The sequence below is a fragment of the Pristiophorus japonicus genome, chromosome 18, assembly GCF_044704955.1.
Source record: "Pristiophorus japonicus isolate sPriJap1 chromosome 18, sPriJap1.hap1, whole genome shotgun sequence".
NCBI classification, from domain to species: domain Eukaryota; kingdom Metazoa; phylum Chordata; class Chondrichthyes; family Pristiophoridae; genus Pristiophorus; species Pristiophorus japonicus.
The window spans coordinates 17,123,997-17,138,716 of record NC_091994.1 but is presented as its reverse complement, the minus strand read 5'-3'; the positions used below and the strand labels follow the sequence as shown (position 1 = coordinate 17,138,716).

The window sequence follows — 14,720 nt, the reverse complement described above, 5'->3', positions numbered from 1 at the left end:
TACAGGCCCCCAAAACAAATTCAGATCCACTCATCATCCAGAAACACTCATGCTTCTTTATAATAAGTGTGCCAGAGTGCATAATCGAAATAATGTTATAACTGCATAAACATAAGAATCAGTGAACAGCTATTCAGTTAAGGCTCGAACAGAGATGGTCTCTGTTGTCCCAAATAATACAGAACAATGTATTCATTTTTTCCACTTTGTGTATTTGAAGATATTCCTTTTGATTACCATGTTTATCTCTTGATGCAACGATTTACATGAATACAATTAAGAACATCAAACAACTAACAGGCACGATTATATCTGCGTGCATGGGTGAATGTTTAGTGGGATCACATCAACACTTCTGGCTGCTCATCCCTATAGGTAAAACACATTTGCATATCTCTTCAGGTTGAAAACAGATGATGACTTGATTACTGACTTAATTACTGAAGCCAATATTGTTTAGGTAAAGGAGTAAAATTAAATATTTTTTTTTTACTGGCACCAGATAGAAATGATCTCTGAGAGGAGTTAAGCATCAGCATTAAGTGAGAGTTTAATTTGGTGCATTTCAGGAAAAAAGTCAAATCAATGGCCCAGATTTTGCGGTGGGTAATGACGGGGAACTGCCAGCTTTTGCCATCATTACCTCTTTGAAATGTTCATAAGTTCAGGATTTAGCGCATGCACATCTAACCGCGGAAATCCTGAAGTTGCGGTCAGTCATTCATTGCTCTGACACTGGCTGCGCAGTGTATGTCCCAATCTTTATTTTGCTCTCTGTAACATTTTTTAAAAGTGCAGATAATCAGTGCTTTCCATTTCCTGGTTCTTCAATGTGATTGGCTGGTTAGCCAGCTTGTTGACGTCACTGGAGCATCGCACTAAGGATTCCCATTACACAGCGTGAAAACCAATTGCACATCGAGAAAGGTAAAGTTCTTGCCACAGAAATCTCAAGATCTCTGTGGGAAGCTTTCTTCAAGGTCAGCAGTGAGTACCTTAACTTCACCGCTGACCATAAATTATGGCCATTGTTTTGGCCAGTGCTACACAGAGGGGAGTTTTAAATAAACAGAGATAGGGTCAGATAGATAATTTTTGTGCGTGAGTTTGTCCAGAAAAATAATGAATACAGAATACAGTCCCAGTGCAGGACCTCTATGTAACATGTGCAAGTAACACGTACAGCTAGCCTTCTTTCATTTTTGTGTGATCAACACAAATCAATTCTTCCAATAAGCTCCCTGATGCACAGGGAGTGTAACGGGGTCATAGAGTAGGGTATCCAGTGTGACATCACATGTTGCAAGGGAGATAGAGTATAAAAGCAGAGAAGTCCTGCTACAACTGCACAGGGTATTGGGAAGGCTACATCTGGAGTACTGCGTACAGTTTTGGTCTCTGTATTTAAGGAAGGATATATTTGCATGCGTTCAGAGAAGATTCACTAGGTTGATTCCAGAGATGAGGGAGTTGACAGATAGGTTGAGTAGGTTGGGCCTATAAACATTGGAGTTCAGAAGAATGAGGGGTGATCTTATCAAAACATATAAGATAATGAGGGGGCTTGACAGGGTAGCTGCAGAGAGGATATTTCCACTCATAGGGAGAACTAAAATTAGAAGGCATAGTCTCAGAATAAGGAACCGCCCAGTTAAAACTGAGATGAAGAGAAATTTCTTCTCTCAAAGGGTTGTAAATTTATGGAATTATCTGCCCCAGAGAGCTGTGGAGGCTGGGTCATTAAATATATTTAAGGTGGAGATAGACAGATTTTTGAGCAATAAAGGAGTAAAGGGTTATGGGGAGGGGCAGGGAAGTGGAGCTGAGTCCATGAGCTGATCAGCCATGATCGTATTGAATGGCAGAGCAGGTTTGAGGGGCCGAAAGGCCTACTCCTGCTCCTATTTCTTCTGTTCTTATGTTAATTACAGCTGCTCTCAGTTAAAGCTGAGGTGCACATTTTCCAATGTAACAATTTCCTGAAGTATCAGAAAAATCCAGGACAAAGCCTTGCACAATATGTTGGAGCAATGCACTATTTCATCTTGTTCTTTGTATTTCATTGTTGGTTTGGTGAATGAGACTATGGGGTAGATTTTGACTTTTTGGGCAGCTGATCAAAGGAGCGTGCTGGCTGCCTATTCCAGTGGCAAAGAGGCCACCATGGTCTTGAGGCCTGGACCTCCTTTGAGTTGGACCATGAGTGGTGGATGGCAAATGAATGAACTGAGGCTGTTTGCTGGTTTTGTGCCAGAGGAATGTTGGTCAACTGGGATGCTGGCAGCACTTGCGGGTAGATCCTGGGGGTGTGGCGGATGTGGGAGGAAGACAATCCTGGTGGTCCCAGCCCCACAAAAAATGAACACAGACTTATCGATGAGATCATGTTTGACTGTACTACCAGCTGAGACTGGACGAAGCGTACATCAGGCACGTTCGATCCAAAATGGCAATTATGATGCAATGTACGTCACAGGACTCTGATTTGCATTTTAAATGGGCCTATCGTTTGACTCAATAGGGCACTCTGGATTGTCACGACCACAGCGACGGCTGGACCGGGGTTAGGAGGGGTGGTGGGGTGTAACCCATTCCCTACCATTTTCAGGGCGCTATCACCCTGTTTGTGCCGGTGGGATGCCTCAAACTTCAGCTCTATGTTTTTATTGCTGCACCATTGGTGGCCATGCCTTCAAGTGCCAAGGCCCTAAGCTTCCCTCCCTCAACCTCGCCGTCTCTCTTTCTCTCTTTCCTGCTTTAAGATGCTCCATAAAACCTACCTCTTTGACCAAGCTTTTAGACCTCTGCCCTAATGTAGCTCGGTGTCAAATTCTGTTTGATAACGCTCCTGTGAAGCACCATGGGATGTTTAACTGCATTAAAGGCACTATATAAACACAAATTGCTGATGTTGATGTTATTTCTGTTGTGCTTGACTTCATTCTTCTGCATAGGGTAACTGATATTTCACACATGAAAGAGCAAAATTTTGAATGATCAATTATCTACCAGTTTCCATCAACTGCCAGAGATCCTCTTCATTCTGGTAGATATTGAAAATTCTATTAAAGCAAACTAGAGCAGACCGAATTTGTGATGTTTAGGAATCATGGAATTTAGAGGACAGAGGGAATGCTTTCAGTCCACTGTGCTAGAGGAGACAAATGTCTTGATAAAATAATGTAATGTTAAGTAAAGTCTGAACTGTAGATAGGACGAGGTTGAATAACCTTTGCAAGCGATCATTTTCAAATTATTTTAATTATGGAGAGTTGAAATATTCAGCAGGGGTAAAGAGTATTTTTTTTTTCCTTATTCATCTCTTCAAAGCATACCCTAAAGAAAACACTAAAAATACTTGCAGTCTGACTGCTGAAGTTATTTTTTTAAGTTACCAGCTACATGCATTCTGACTTGTGTTTGACAGAAAAGTGTGACACATGCTGGTTATGAAATGCTGGCATATGAGGCATTATTATATTACACATAAATATAGAGATGTATGAAACATTAATCTCCTCCCCACATGTACTTTGTATTCTTGAGAAAATGATGAAATGTGAACAACCCTTATTAATATGATTATATTGGGAATAAGAAACTCATTTCATGGAAGTAAGTAAGACAGGATATATTGATGAGGGAGTCAAAAACAACTGTGAGACTCGATTAACTCAGAATAAAATATAGTTCATTGATCATAGAATCATAGGATAAGACAGCACAGAAACCAGCCACTTGACCCTCATCTCTGTGCCAATAATTCTCTCCATCCAAGTCACCTAGTTTAAATCCCACTCTCCTATAAGACCCTTAATATTCCTCTTTTTCAAGCAACTATCTCGCTCTCTTTGTAAAAGATTTTATGGACTTTTCCAAAACTGTATTGTGCAACTTCCCTTTAATTCCTTCTGTGATTATCTTAAATTTGTGACCCCCCACCATTACCATATAATGGACTAGTGCTAACAATCCACCACTATTTACTTATTATAACCCTTTATAATCTTGAAAACTCTATCAGGTGGTTCCTTAACCCTCAGTGCCAGTGAGAAAAGCCATTTTGCTTCTCCAGTCTTTCTTGTAACCATGCATCCTTGGTAACATCCTAGTGAATCTATGCTATATCTTTTCCATTGGTTTTAAATCTTGCCTATAAAGGGATGGTCAAAACGGTACACAATGGCCTAAGATCTACTCCAGGTTTAACATTAATTTTTTGCTTTTGTACTCAATACCTCGGAAAACAAAAACAAAGATTTCATTTGTCTCTATTCATGGCATTATTACACTGAATCATGGAATCATAGAAATTTACGGCACAGAAGGAGGCAATTAGGCTCATCATGTCCATGCCGGCCGATAAAGAGCTATCCAGCCTAATCCCACTTTCCAGCTCTTGGTCCGTAACCTTGTAGGTTATGGCACATCAGTACATATCCAAGTACTTTTTAAATGCAATGTGGGTTTCTGCCTCTACCACACTTTCAGGCAATGAGTTCCAGACTCCCACCACCCGCTGGGTAAAAGAAGTTCTCCTCAACTCCCCTCTAAACCTCCTACCACTTACTTTAAATCTATGCCCCCTGGTTGTTGACCCCTCTGCTCGGAGAAATAGGTCCTTCCTAACCACTCTATCTAGGCCACTCATAATATTATACACCTCAATCAAGTCTCCTCTCAGCCTCCCATGTTCCAAAGAAAACAACCGCAGCCTATCCAATCTTTCCTCATAGCTAAAATTCTCCAATCCTGACATCCTCCTAAATCTCCTTTGTACCTGCTCTAGTGCAATCACATTTTTCCTATAATGTGGTGACCAGAACTGTATACAGTACTCTAGCTGTGGCCTAACTAATGTTTTATACAATTCAAGCATAACCTTCCTGCTCTTATATTCTATACCTCCGATAATAAAGGAAAGTGTTCCGTATGCTTTCCTAACCACTTTACCTACTTGTCCAGTTACCTTCAGGGATCTGTGGACATGCAGTCCAAGATCCCTCAGTTCCTCTACACTTCTCAGTAGTCTACCATTTATTGTGTATTCCCTTGCTTTTTTAGCACTCTCCAAATCCATTACCTTCTTCGGAATTAATTCCATTTGCCACTTTTCTGGCCACCTGACCAATCCATTGATACCTTCCTGCAGTTTACAGCTTTCTTCCTTACTATCAATCACACAGCCAATTTTTGTATCATCTGCAAATTTCTTCATCATGCCCCCTACATTGAAGTCTAAATCATTGATGTATACCACAAAAAGCAAGGGACCCCGTACTGAGCCCTGCAGAACCTCACTGGATCCAGTCACAAAAACATCCATCGACCATTACCCTTTGTTTCCTGCCACTGAATCAATTTTGGATCCGACTTGCCACTTTCCCTTGGATCCCATGGGCTTTTACTTTTGTGACCAATCTGTCATGTGGGAACTTGTCAAAAGCCTTGCCGAAATCAAAGTAGACTACATCAAATGCACTACCCTCATCAACCTTCCTTGTTACCTCCTCAAAAAAATTCAATCAAGTTAGTCAGACATGACGTTCCTTTAACAAATCCATGCTGACTGTCCTTGATTAATCCCTGCCTTTCTAAATGTCGGTTAATACTATCCCTCAGAATTCTTTCCAACAATTTGTCTACCACTGAGGTTAGGCTGACTGGCCTGTAGTTACTTGGTCTATCCCTTTCTCCCTTTTTAAACAATGGTACAATGCTACACTCCACCAGCACCACACCTGTAGCCAGAGAGGATTGAAAAATGATGGTCAGAGCCTCTGCTATTTACTCCCTTGCTTCTTTTAACAGCCTGGGATACATTTCATCCAGGCCTGGTAATTTATCTACTTTCAAAGATGCTAAACCCCTTAATACTTCCTCTCTCACTATGTTTATCTCATTTAATATTCCACATTCCTCCTCCTTAACTACAACATCAGCAGCATCCCTCTGCTACATTTAATGGTCTATATTTATGTACCAAGGTCCTTCTGCTCCTCTAATTCATTTAAAATCTTATAATTTGATGTGTATTTTGTTTCCTCATTCTTATTCCAAGATGTATCACTTCATATTAAGTTTAGTGACAGATATGAATTACATTGTACTGTAAATTGCAACAGCACATTCAGTCATAATAATATTTTGTTCCTTCCAACTTGAATGTTGCAGAGTTCCATAGTTTATAGTAGAATTTAACTGTGGAAATAAATAACCACTTTCAAAGCAAAATCCTGCATAGTAATAAATGATTTTCAATGAATATTTATACAATTAATCATTTCCATTTGAAATACAATTTAATCATGATAAATTTAAAACTATATTGCCAAGAACTATTATGATTGGAACATGAATTCCATATAAAGTTAATTTGACAATATTTGTACAGCATTCCTTTAATGCAATAATTCATTCTAATAGGAAAGCAAAGAACATATGAAAACATTTTTAAAAGTAAAGCGGTTAACTTTCATCCATAAATTTGTACTGTATCTGGACACGTTACACTAACTTTCATATGGCCTTTAAAATAAACCATACTTCTATCCAAGAAATTGTTTGTACTAAATATGAATGAAAAAAATCATGTCCAGTAAGGTACATTTTCCTTTTAGGTATTAAATACCATTTTGAAGCATATATAGATTACCCCTCAATATAGATCACCCCTCAATATAAATCACACCAAAACTTAAGCAAAATCCCAGCAAAAAATAATTATTACCTCATATAAGTGCCACACCTCCAATTGATTTGTTCTCGATATAAGGGTGCAGTCTGTTATTTATGTTAAGAGACAATAATGTCACCATTTTAGACAAAGGTCAAATTGATTTTGCCAGATTAAAATAGCATTTATGGACTGTGGTACTTAAATTGGTCTGGATCACAGCTAAAATGCTGCAATAGAAATGCTTTAGCAAAGATATTATATTTCATATTCATTCTCTTGCACCAGCTTAAATAGATCCCAACACACGTTTTGTCATATTGAGGAAATACATTGCATGAAAGATGTAGCAGAAACACAAAATGTTTAGTGACAATGATAAAGATTAACCAAGATTTGGAAATTATGCTAATTTGGTACTTACCACCATATTATTTAAAGACACCCAACAATCATTTGGAAATTCTTGAAGCAATGGTACAAGAAACTGTAGGCATCCATCCCAGTGGCACAAGAGAAGCATCATTCCAATAAGATTAAATATTCTCATCACTGCACTGGCTAGGTCATAGGTCATATGAAAGATCTTTTGGCAAGAGAAAAATAAAATGTGGTTTTAATTACAGTCTTTGCTTTCATGTTCCAGACCATTTACATAAGTACGGATAATTGGAAAGTGGAATGCAAATGTGGAGAATTACACAACTAGCATCAATAAGATAACTAACCTTAATGTCTGGTATTTATCAACAGAGCCTTGCAATTGTTTAACTGCTGAAATTAATGGTTGCACTAAACTCTGTAATTTTTGGAAATAATCATTAGCATTTAATGATCTTAATGAAGTCAGATGTCCTGATGTTACACAAGTTATCAAGCTTTATAGATGCTTTGCATGTTAACTTGATCATATAAGAATCAATGGAGCGAAGTAGCATTTCAATATATATATAACACATTTCTTATTGCAACTTAAGAAATGCAATTCTTTTCATCTATAATTTAGGACTTATTCAAAACTAACATTAATCTATTATGCTTATTTCAGTAGTAAATATAACATAGAAACATAGAAATTTACAGCGCAGAAGAAGCCCATTTTGGTCCATCGCGTCCGGCCCTTGGTCAGCAGCCCTAAAGGTTACATATAAACCTATGAACAATGACGGAAGGCAAAGAGCACCCAGCCCAACCAGTCCACCTCACACAACTGCGACAGCCCTTATACTGAAACATTCTACACTCCACCCCAACCGGAGCCATGTGATCTCCTGGGAGAGGCAAACACCAGGTCAAAACCCAGGCCAATTTAGGGAGAAAACATTTTGGAAAATTCATCTCCGACCCATCCAGGCGATCGAAACTAGTCCAGGAGATCACGCTGGCTGTATTCTATTCCCTGCAGTACTTACCATTATATCTGTGCCATCCAACAAAAGGTCATCCAGTCTACTCCCAATTAACAGCTCTAGGTCCGTAACCCTGCAGGTTACTGCACTTTAAGTGCCCATCCAACCATCTCTTAAAAGTGGTGAGGGTTTCTGCATCCACCACTCTTCCAGGCAACGAATTCCAGATCCTCACAACCCTCTGCGTAAAGAAGCCCCCCCAGCCTTCAAATCCGCTCTAACCACCAACCACCTTAAAACTATGTCCCTTGTTATAGACCCTTCCACCAATGGAAATAGGCCCTTACTATCCACTATGTCCAGGCCCCTCAATATTTTGTACACCTCAATGAGTTCTCCTCTCAATCTCCTCTGTTCCAATGTGAACAAACCCAGCCTATCCAATCTGTCCTCATAACTAAGATTCTCCATTCCAGGCAGCATCCTAGTAAATCTCCTCTGCACCCTCTCTAGTGCAATCACGTCCTTCCTATAATACAGCGACGAGAACTACACGCAGTACTCCAGCTGTGGCCTAACCAATGTATGATACAATTTAAGCATAACCTCCCAGCTATTATATTCTATGCCTTGGCCAATAAAGGCAAGCATTCCGTATGCCTTCTTAACCACCTTATCCACCTGGCTGCTACTTTCAGGGATCTGTGGACAAGCACTCCAAGATCCCTTTGTTCATCTACACTATTAAGTGGCCTACCGCTTAATGTGTCTACCGTTTCCTTATTAGCCCTCCTAAAGTGCATCACCTCACACTTCTCTGAATTAAATTCCAGTTGCCACTGCTCTGCCTACCTGACCAGTAGATTGATATTCTCCTGCAGCCCATGACTTTCCTCTTCATTATCAACCACACAGCCAATTTTAGTATCGTCTGCAAACTTCTTAATCATACTCCCTATATTCAAATCTAAATTGTTGATATATACCACAAAAGGCAAGGGACCCAGTACTGAGCCCTGCAGAAACCCACTGGAAACATCTTTCCAGTCACAAAAACATCCATCAATCATTACTCTTTGCTTCCTACCTCCAAGCCAATTTTGGATCCAACTTGCCACTTTGCCCTGCCCTGTATCCCATGGGTTTTAACCTTCATGATCAGTCTACCACGTGGGATCTTATCAAAAGCCTTGCTCAAGTCCATATATACTATATCGTACGCACTACCCTCATCGACCCTCTTAGTTACTTCCTCAAAAAATTCAATCAGTTAGTCAAACACGATCGTCCCTTAACAAATCCACGCTGATTGCCTCTAATTAATCCTTGTCTTTCCAAATGCAGATTTATCCTGTCTTTCAGAATTTTTTCCAATAATTTTCCCACCACTGAGGTTCGGCTGACAGGCCTGTAATTACTCGGCCTATCCCTTTCTCCCTTCTTAAACAAGGGTACTACATTAGCAATCCTCCAATCCTCCGGCACCATGCCCAGATGCAAAGGGGACTGGAAAATGATGGTCAAGGCCTCTGCTATTTCCTCTTTTACTTCGCTCAACAGCCTGGGATGCATTTCATCTGGGCCTGGGGTCTATCTACTTTCAAAGCTGCTAAACCCCTTAATACTTCCTCTCTCACTATATTTATTTCACCCAGCATATCACACTCCTCCTTGATAGCATATCTGCATTGCCCCTTTCCTTTGTGAAAACAGATGCAAAGTATTTGTTAAGAACCCGACCAACATCTTCCGTCTCCACACAAAGATTATCCTCATGGTCTCTAATAGGCGCTACCCTTTCTTTAGTTACCCTCTTACTCTTAATATATTTATAGAACATCTTAGGGTTTTCCTTAATTTTACTGGCCAAGAATTTCTCGTGCTCTCTCTTAGCATTCCTAATATCCTTTTTAATTTTGCCTCTTAACTTTCTATATTCCTCTAAAGATTCTATAGTATTTAGCCGTTGGTATATGACATAAGCGTCCCTTTTTTTCTTAATCCTCCTCTGTAAGTCCCTAGACATCCAGGGGCTCTAGAATTATTTTTCCCAGCCTTTTTCTTTAAGGGCACATGTTTGGCCTGAGCCTTCCGGATCTCCTCCTTGAATGCCTCCCACTGTTCCCACACTGATTTACCCACAAGTAGCTGTTTCCAGTCCACTATAGCCAATTATAAATTGCTACAAAGTTGTTTCTGAGTAGCACTTTTTCTCATTCAGAATGGACAAGAATTCAATTTAAGTTTCTCAGTCCACATTTGTCTAACTTTATAGTATATATACTGACTTCGATTTAATTCCATATAATGGATTATTTCACAGTCTGCTTAACTATATTAGATCCTTATGTCGTGTCCAAAGGTGATATAAGAAAAAACTTTTTTACACAGCGAATGGTTGAGATCTGGCATGCATTGCCTGAAAAGGTGATGGAGGCAGTCTCAACCACTGCTTTCAAAAGGGAATTGGATAAGTGCCTGATAGAAAACAAACTGCAGGGCTACGGGGAAAGGGCGGTGGAGTGGGACTAGCCGAGGAGCTCTTGCAGAGAGCCAGCATGGGCTCGACGGGCCAATTGGTCTTCTGTGCTGTAACCATTCTATGATTCTATGATTATGCACAGCTTTCTCTCTGGTTAGTTCTGGTTTATCCTGAACTCTTTTAGCTGGACATAGCCCTATGTTCCCTTTAAATTGTTAAATTATTTATTTGCATGATATTTTGTTCTGCAGTTATTTACCACCCACTTGTTTACATTGCCTTTGAGTTTGCTGATATGATTTCCACCAAACCCCTTGCTGTAATATACTTCATACTATATTTTGACATTTTGTTTAAAAACGGAGTGACTGCTGTCAACAAACCGGAAGCTACCGGACGCTGTGCAGATGTATTTTGCGCAGAACTGTCAGGTCACAAATTTTAAAAAGACCGTTCACCACAACAGACGGAGGATCTGAAAGGTGCTGAAGCACATCACTAATAAAGTTTCATCAATATTAGAGATTCCCAATTTATTGTCCCTACGACTGTTACAGGAATCTCCGAATGCTTCTAGTCTCAGAACAATAATTTGAAAAATATTAACAAACCCAACTACCCGTCTATTCCTCACCTGAAAACTGCCGACTCTGACCAACCGCAATTTACTGCACAAACAAGTGGCTCGTTCCCCTCCAAGTCACACACCATCCTGACTTGGAAGTATATCGCTGTTCCTTCATCGTCGCTGGTTCAAAATCTTGGAACTCCCTCCCTAACAGCACTGTGGGAGCACCTTCACCACACGGGCTGCAGCGGTTCAAGAAGGCGGCTTACCATCAACTTCTCAAGGGCAATTAGGGATGGCCAATAAATGCTGGCCTTGCCAGCGACATCCCGTGAACGATTATTAGAAAAAAACCTGAATAAATTCTACAATTCACACAATTAATAACTGAGCAAGATTTTTAAAATCTGCTTCTTTATTCCTCATTTTGGGAAGTCCGTCGACAACAGACAGAAGAAACACTGGAACTGTGCATGCGCAACTGCTTCTTGTTCATGGCAGCAGTCACATTCTTTAAAATACACAGTTGCAATGGCTGTTTCAATTTTAAAGCGACTGAGGCTATTTTCCAATCATTTGTACCATTTTCTTATTTTCTGTTCCGAATGTCAATCCAATTACACAGACTAGAATGAGGCTAGGAACAGATAGCAAATTATGAGAGAGAGCTCATTCATCAAACAGAGGTAATGTATGCAATTGAGTAAGAATAACCAGTCTAAAAATTAAGCTGGAGGTATTGAATATCCTGGTACCTGAACAAAGTAATCTGATCAAACCTAGCCATCACCAGGAGCAATTCTACATTTTATTACCTGATAGTGCATGAAACTCATTGACCCACTTACTGATTTTAATTATTAATAGATATTTCATATATAGAAATAAAGATCAGATATCAACTGGAAAAATCTAATCACCCCATTACTTACATTTTTTTTTCTGTCAACGCATATAAATTCTTTAAAATAGAAAGGGCTAGAACCTCCACTTTTGTGCTTATCGCCCATTTCCGGCGTTAATAAAGGATTTTTAGATCGCCGGCTACTTGCCTATTCTCAAACTACCTAGTCTCCACTTTTGAAAATGGCCGTTACCACGAGCGATATAAAATGGGCAGTAGCGTTACATTTTTTTGACCCTTTGCCGTAAAGTGCGGCCGTCCTTAGCAATGGCATGGCAATGCTCGATTCCCGCGATTCTGGAGGTCAAGGGTCATCATGACATGTGCAGAAGAGGAGACAGAGAGAGAGGGAGCGCAGAGGGACAAGGCGTGGCTGGGTGTGGTGTGGCTGCTTTGGGAGGAAGGAGGGAGACTTTAGAGCTTCACAGCAAGTAGGCAAACAAAAAGTAGCTGCTACCAGCCACATATTTGACTGAATTTGGCCTGTAATGGAGAGAGAGGAGGAGGCATCATAGCACGCTGTGGAGACTGACGCTGGAGAGAGCAGTTAGCTGGGAAAGGAGCACATTGGAGGGTGCAAAAGAGCCAGGAAGTTCTCGGATGAGGCAAATGCCTCCCTCCTGCAGGAGGTCGAGTTATGCTGGGGTGATTTGACAGAGGGAGGACGTGGGAAGCCCACCCCTAAGGCATACCAGAAGATATGGACCGAGATAGCACAGGTAGGCTCGTTGGCAACCAACGAGGTGCATGAGGGCAACCAATGCCCCAAACGATGGAACGACCTTGTGGGATATGCAAGAGTAAGTATTACATTGATTTTCATGTACTTATGTATTTAGATAATTTGATTTGTAACAGTCATGAGTGATTATCAGCAAATGTGAGGTTTTGCACTTTTACCGGGAATGTTTTACTCAAAGCCTGCGCTCACAGTGTACGTCTTTAGGTAAAGAATGATAATTATCATAATAATCATGATTAGATCTGTCGGTTATGCATTGTATCAGTGTCTGTGACAGTACCTAGCAAAGATATCATGCAATGATCTCATGCCATGTCGTCCTGTCACCTTTTACAGAAGATGCTATTGACGATGAGGTCCGTGCAGAGGCGAATGGGTGGGGGGGGCCACCAGTCCCCAGCGACATCACTGACATGGAGGAGCATGTGCTCACACTCATGGGGAAGCACCCCCGCACAGCCACGGATGCATCTGCAGACGTGAGTAAAGCTTACACCATTGCGTCATGTAAAGTAGATGCCACACCCACTCATCTCTGAACAATCAAGTATGATAGATGATTTCTAAAATTGTCATAGAAATAATGATGGCCTAATGAAAATCATTGCAATGCAAATGTGTTGATGATCATGAAATGTGATGTCTGCGATGATTTTGATAGTGGTGGGTTTGTCGTGCAAATGCTTTCTGTAGTGCTGGACTCACCTTGTGACCCTAGCACCCCCTTCTCCTCTAATAACCTCATTTGTGTTTTGCAGCTCAGCCAGCAGCGCGTCCCAAGGCAAGGCCACAGAGGCCAGAAGGTGGGGGTGCGGGGCAGGAGTCGGCGGACGATCCTACTACATCTGGTGCTGAGGAGCTCTGATTCTCACTCGTCAATCCGCTGGGTCTGTTCTCCACGGATGAGAGTGCAGACTTCGAGGAACCTGCATCACCACGCTCCAGAAACCATTCCACCCCAAGGCCATCTAATGGTCCTCCGATCATTCCCGCCTCTACTCTGGAGGTACCGGCCCCAAGCACCTCTCCACAGGGCACCCCATTTGTCCCCAGGACGGCGCCGACCCCACGGAGACCTTGTGGATGTGGCAGGTCTGTTCCACGAGCGCCACATGACAGCGGAGAGATGGTATAGTTGTCCAGGTAGACATTGGTGACCAGCTCATCGAAGTATTAGGGGGTATATCCCGACAGCTGGCCACCATGACCGAGTACATTCCGCGCATGGCGGAGGCCCTGGATGCGATAGCCAAGAACACTGCTGCCACAGGCCTCCCAGTGGTCCCCGAGTGCGGCACTCCATCCCTAGGTTCCGCACCCACTGCGAACGACAGATGAGAGCAAGGACCAAGATCCTGCTTCTGCATCAGAGAATGTTGCCCCCTCAGCATCCCCCGCTCCCGTACTCATGCAACGACCGCATCTGACTTCATCCCCCTCAATGAGGCACCACCTGAGGAGCTCCTCGGCCAGGCACCGTGGAGCGAGGAGGGGAAAGGGTAGAGGTGGGGAGAAGAAGGGGAGGGGAGAAGGAAAGTGAGGTACATGTTTGCAGGTGTTGGCTATGTTATATCTCTATCTGGGTGTATGCAATTTGTTGTAATTGTATGGGGGCTGGGGACCACGCTCCTGCTTTGCCTTTGTATTCTATGTTGCTGGACATGTTGAACATGTGATTTATGTCAATGATGGAAAAAGTGGGGTGTGAGCGGAGGTTGGGTGTTATTGGATGTGATGCATGATTTCAGACCAATGTTGGTATTCAACTTTTGAAATTGAACGTAACCTTGTTGCGCATTGTCTCAGATAGCTGGACCGTTACACACTGGTGATTCCTTCACATGAAAGGGTTAAATACAACTTAACATCAATCAACGTAAACTTTAGTTGGCACCAAAGTGATGGGCACCATTGATGTCTGAGCTGCATACACACAGCAGTATGTCAGCATTGTCACTCACATCAATGCTCTTTCAGGCAAATCGCTCAGATATTAGCT

The 14,720-nt window shown here is 41.5% G+C and overlaps 1 protein-coding gene across 1 annotated transcript in view; it reads right to left on the bottom strand.

Annotated features, from left to right (window-relative positions):
- hcn2b (hyperpolarization activated cyclic nucleotide-gated potassium channel 2b) overlaps positions 1-14,720 on the bottom strand; it is a 229,524-nt gene that overhangs the window by 90,440 nt on the left and 124,364 nt on the right. Inside the window, exon 3 of the mRNA XM_070860816.1 lies at positions 7,101-7,262. Coding sequence (XP_070716917.1) covers positions 7,101-7,262 — 162 coding nt within the window. The remainder of the gene's footprint in view (positions 1-7,100; positions 7,263-14,720) is intronic.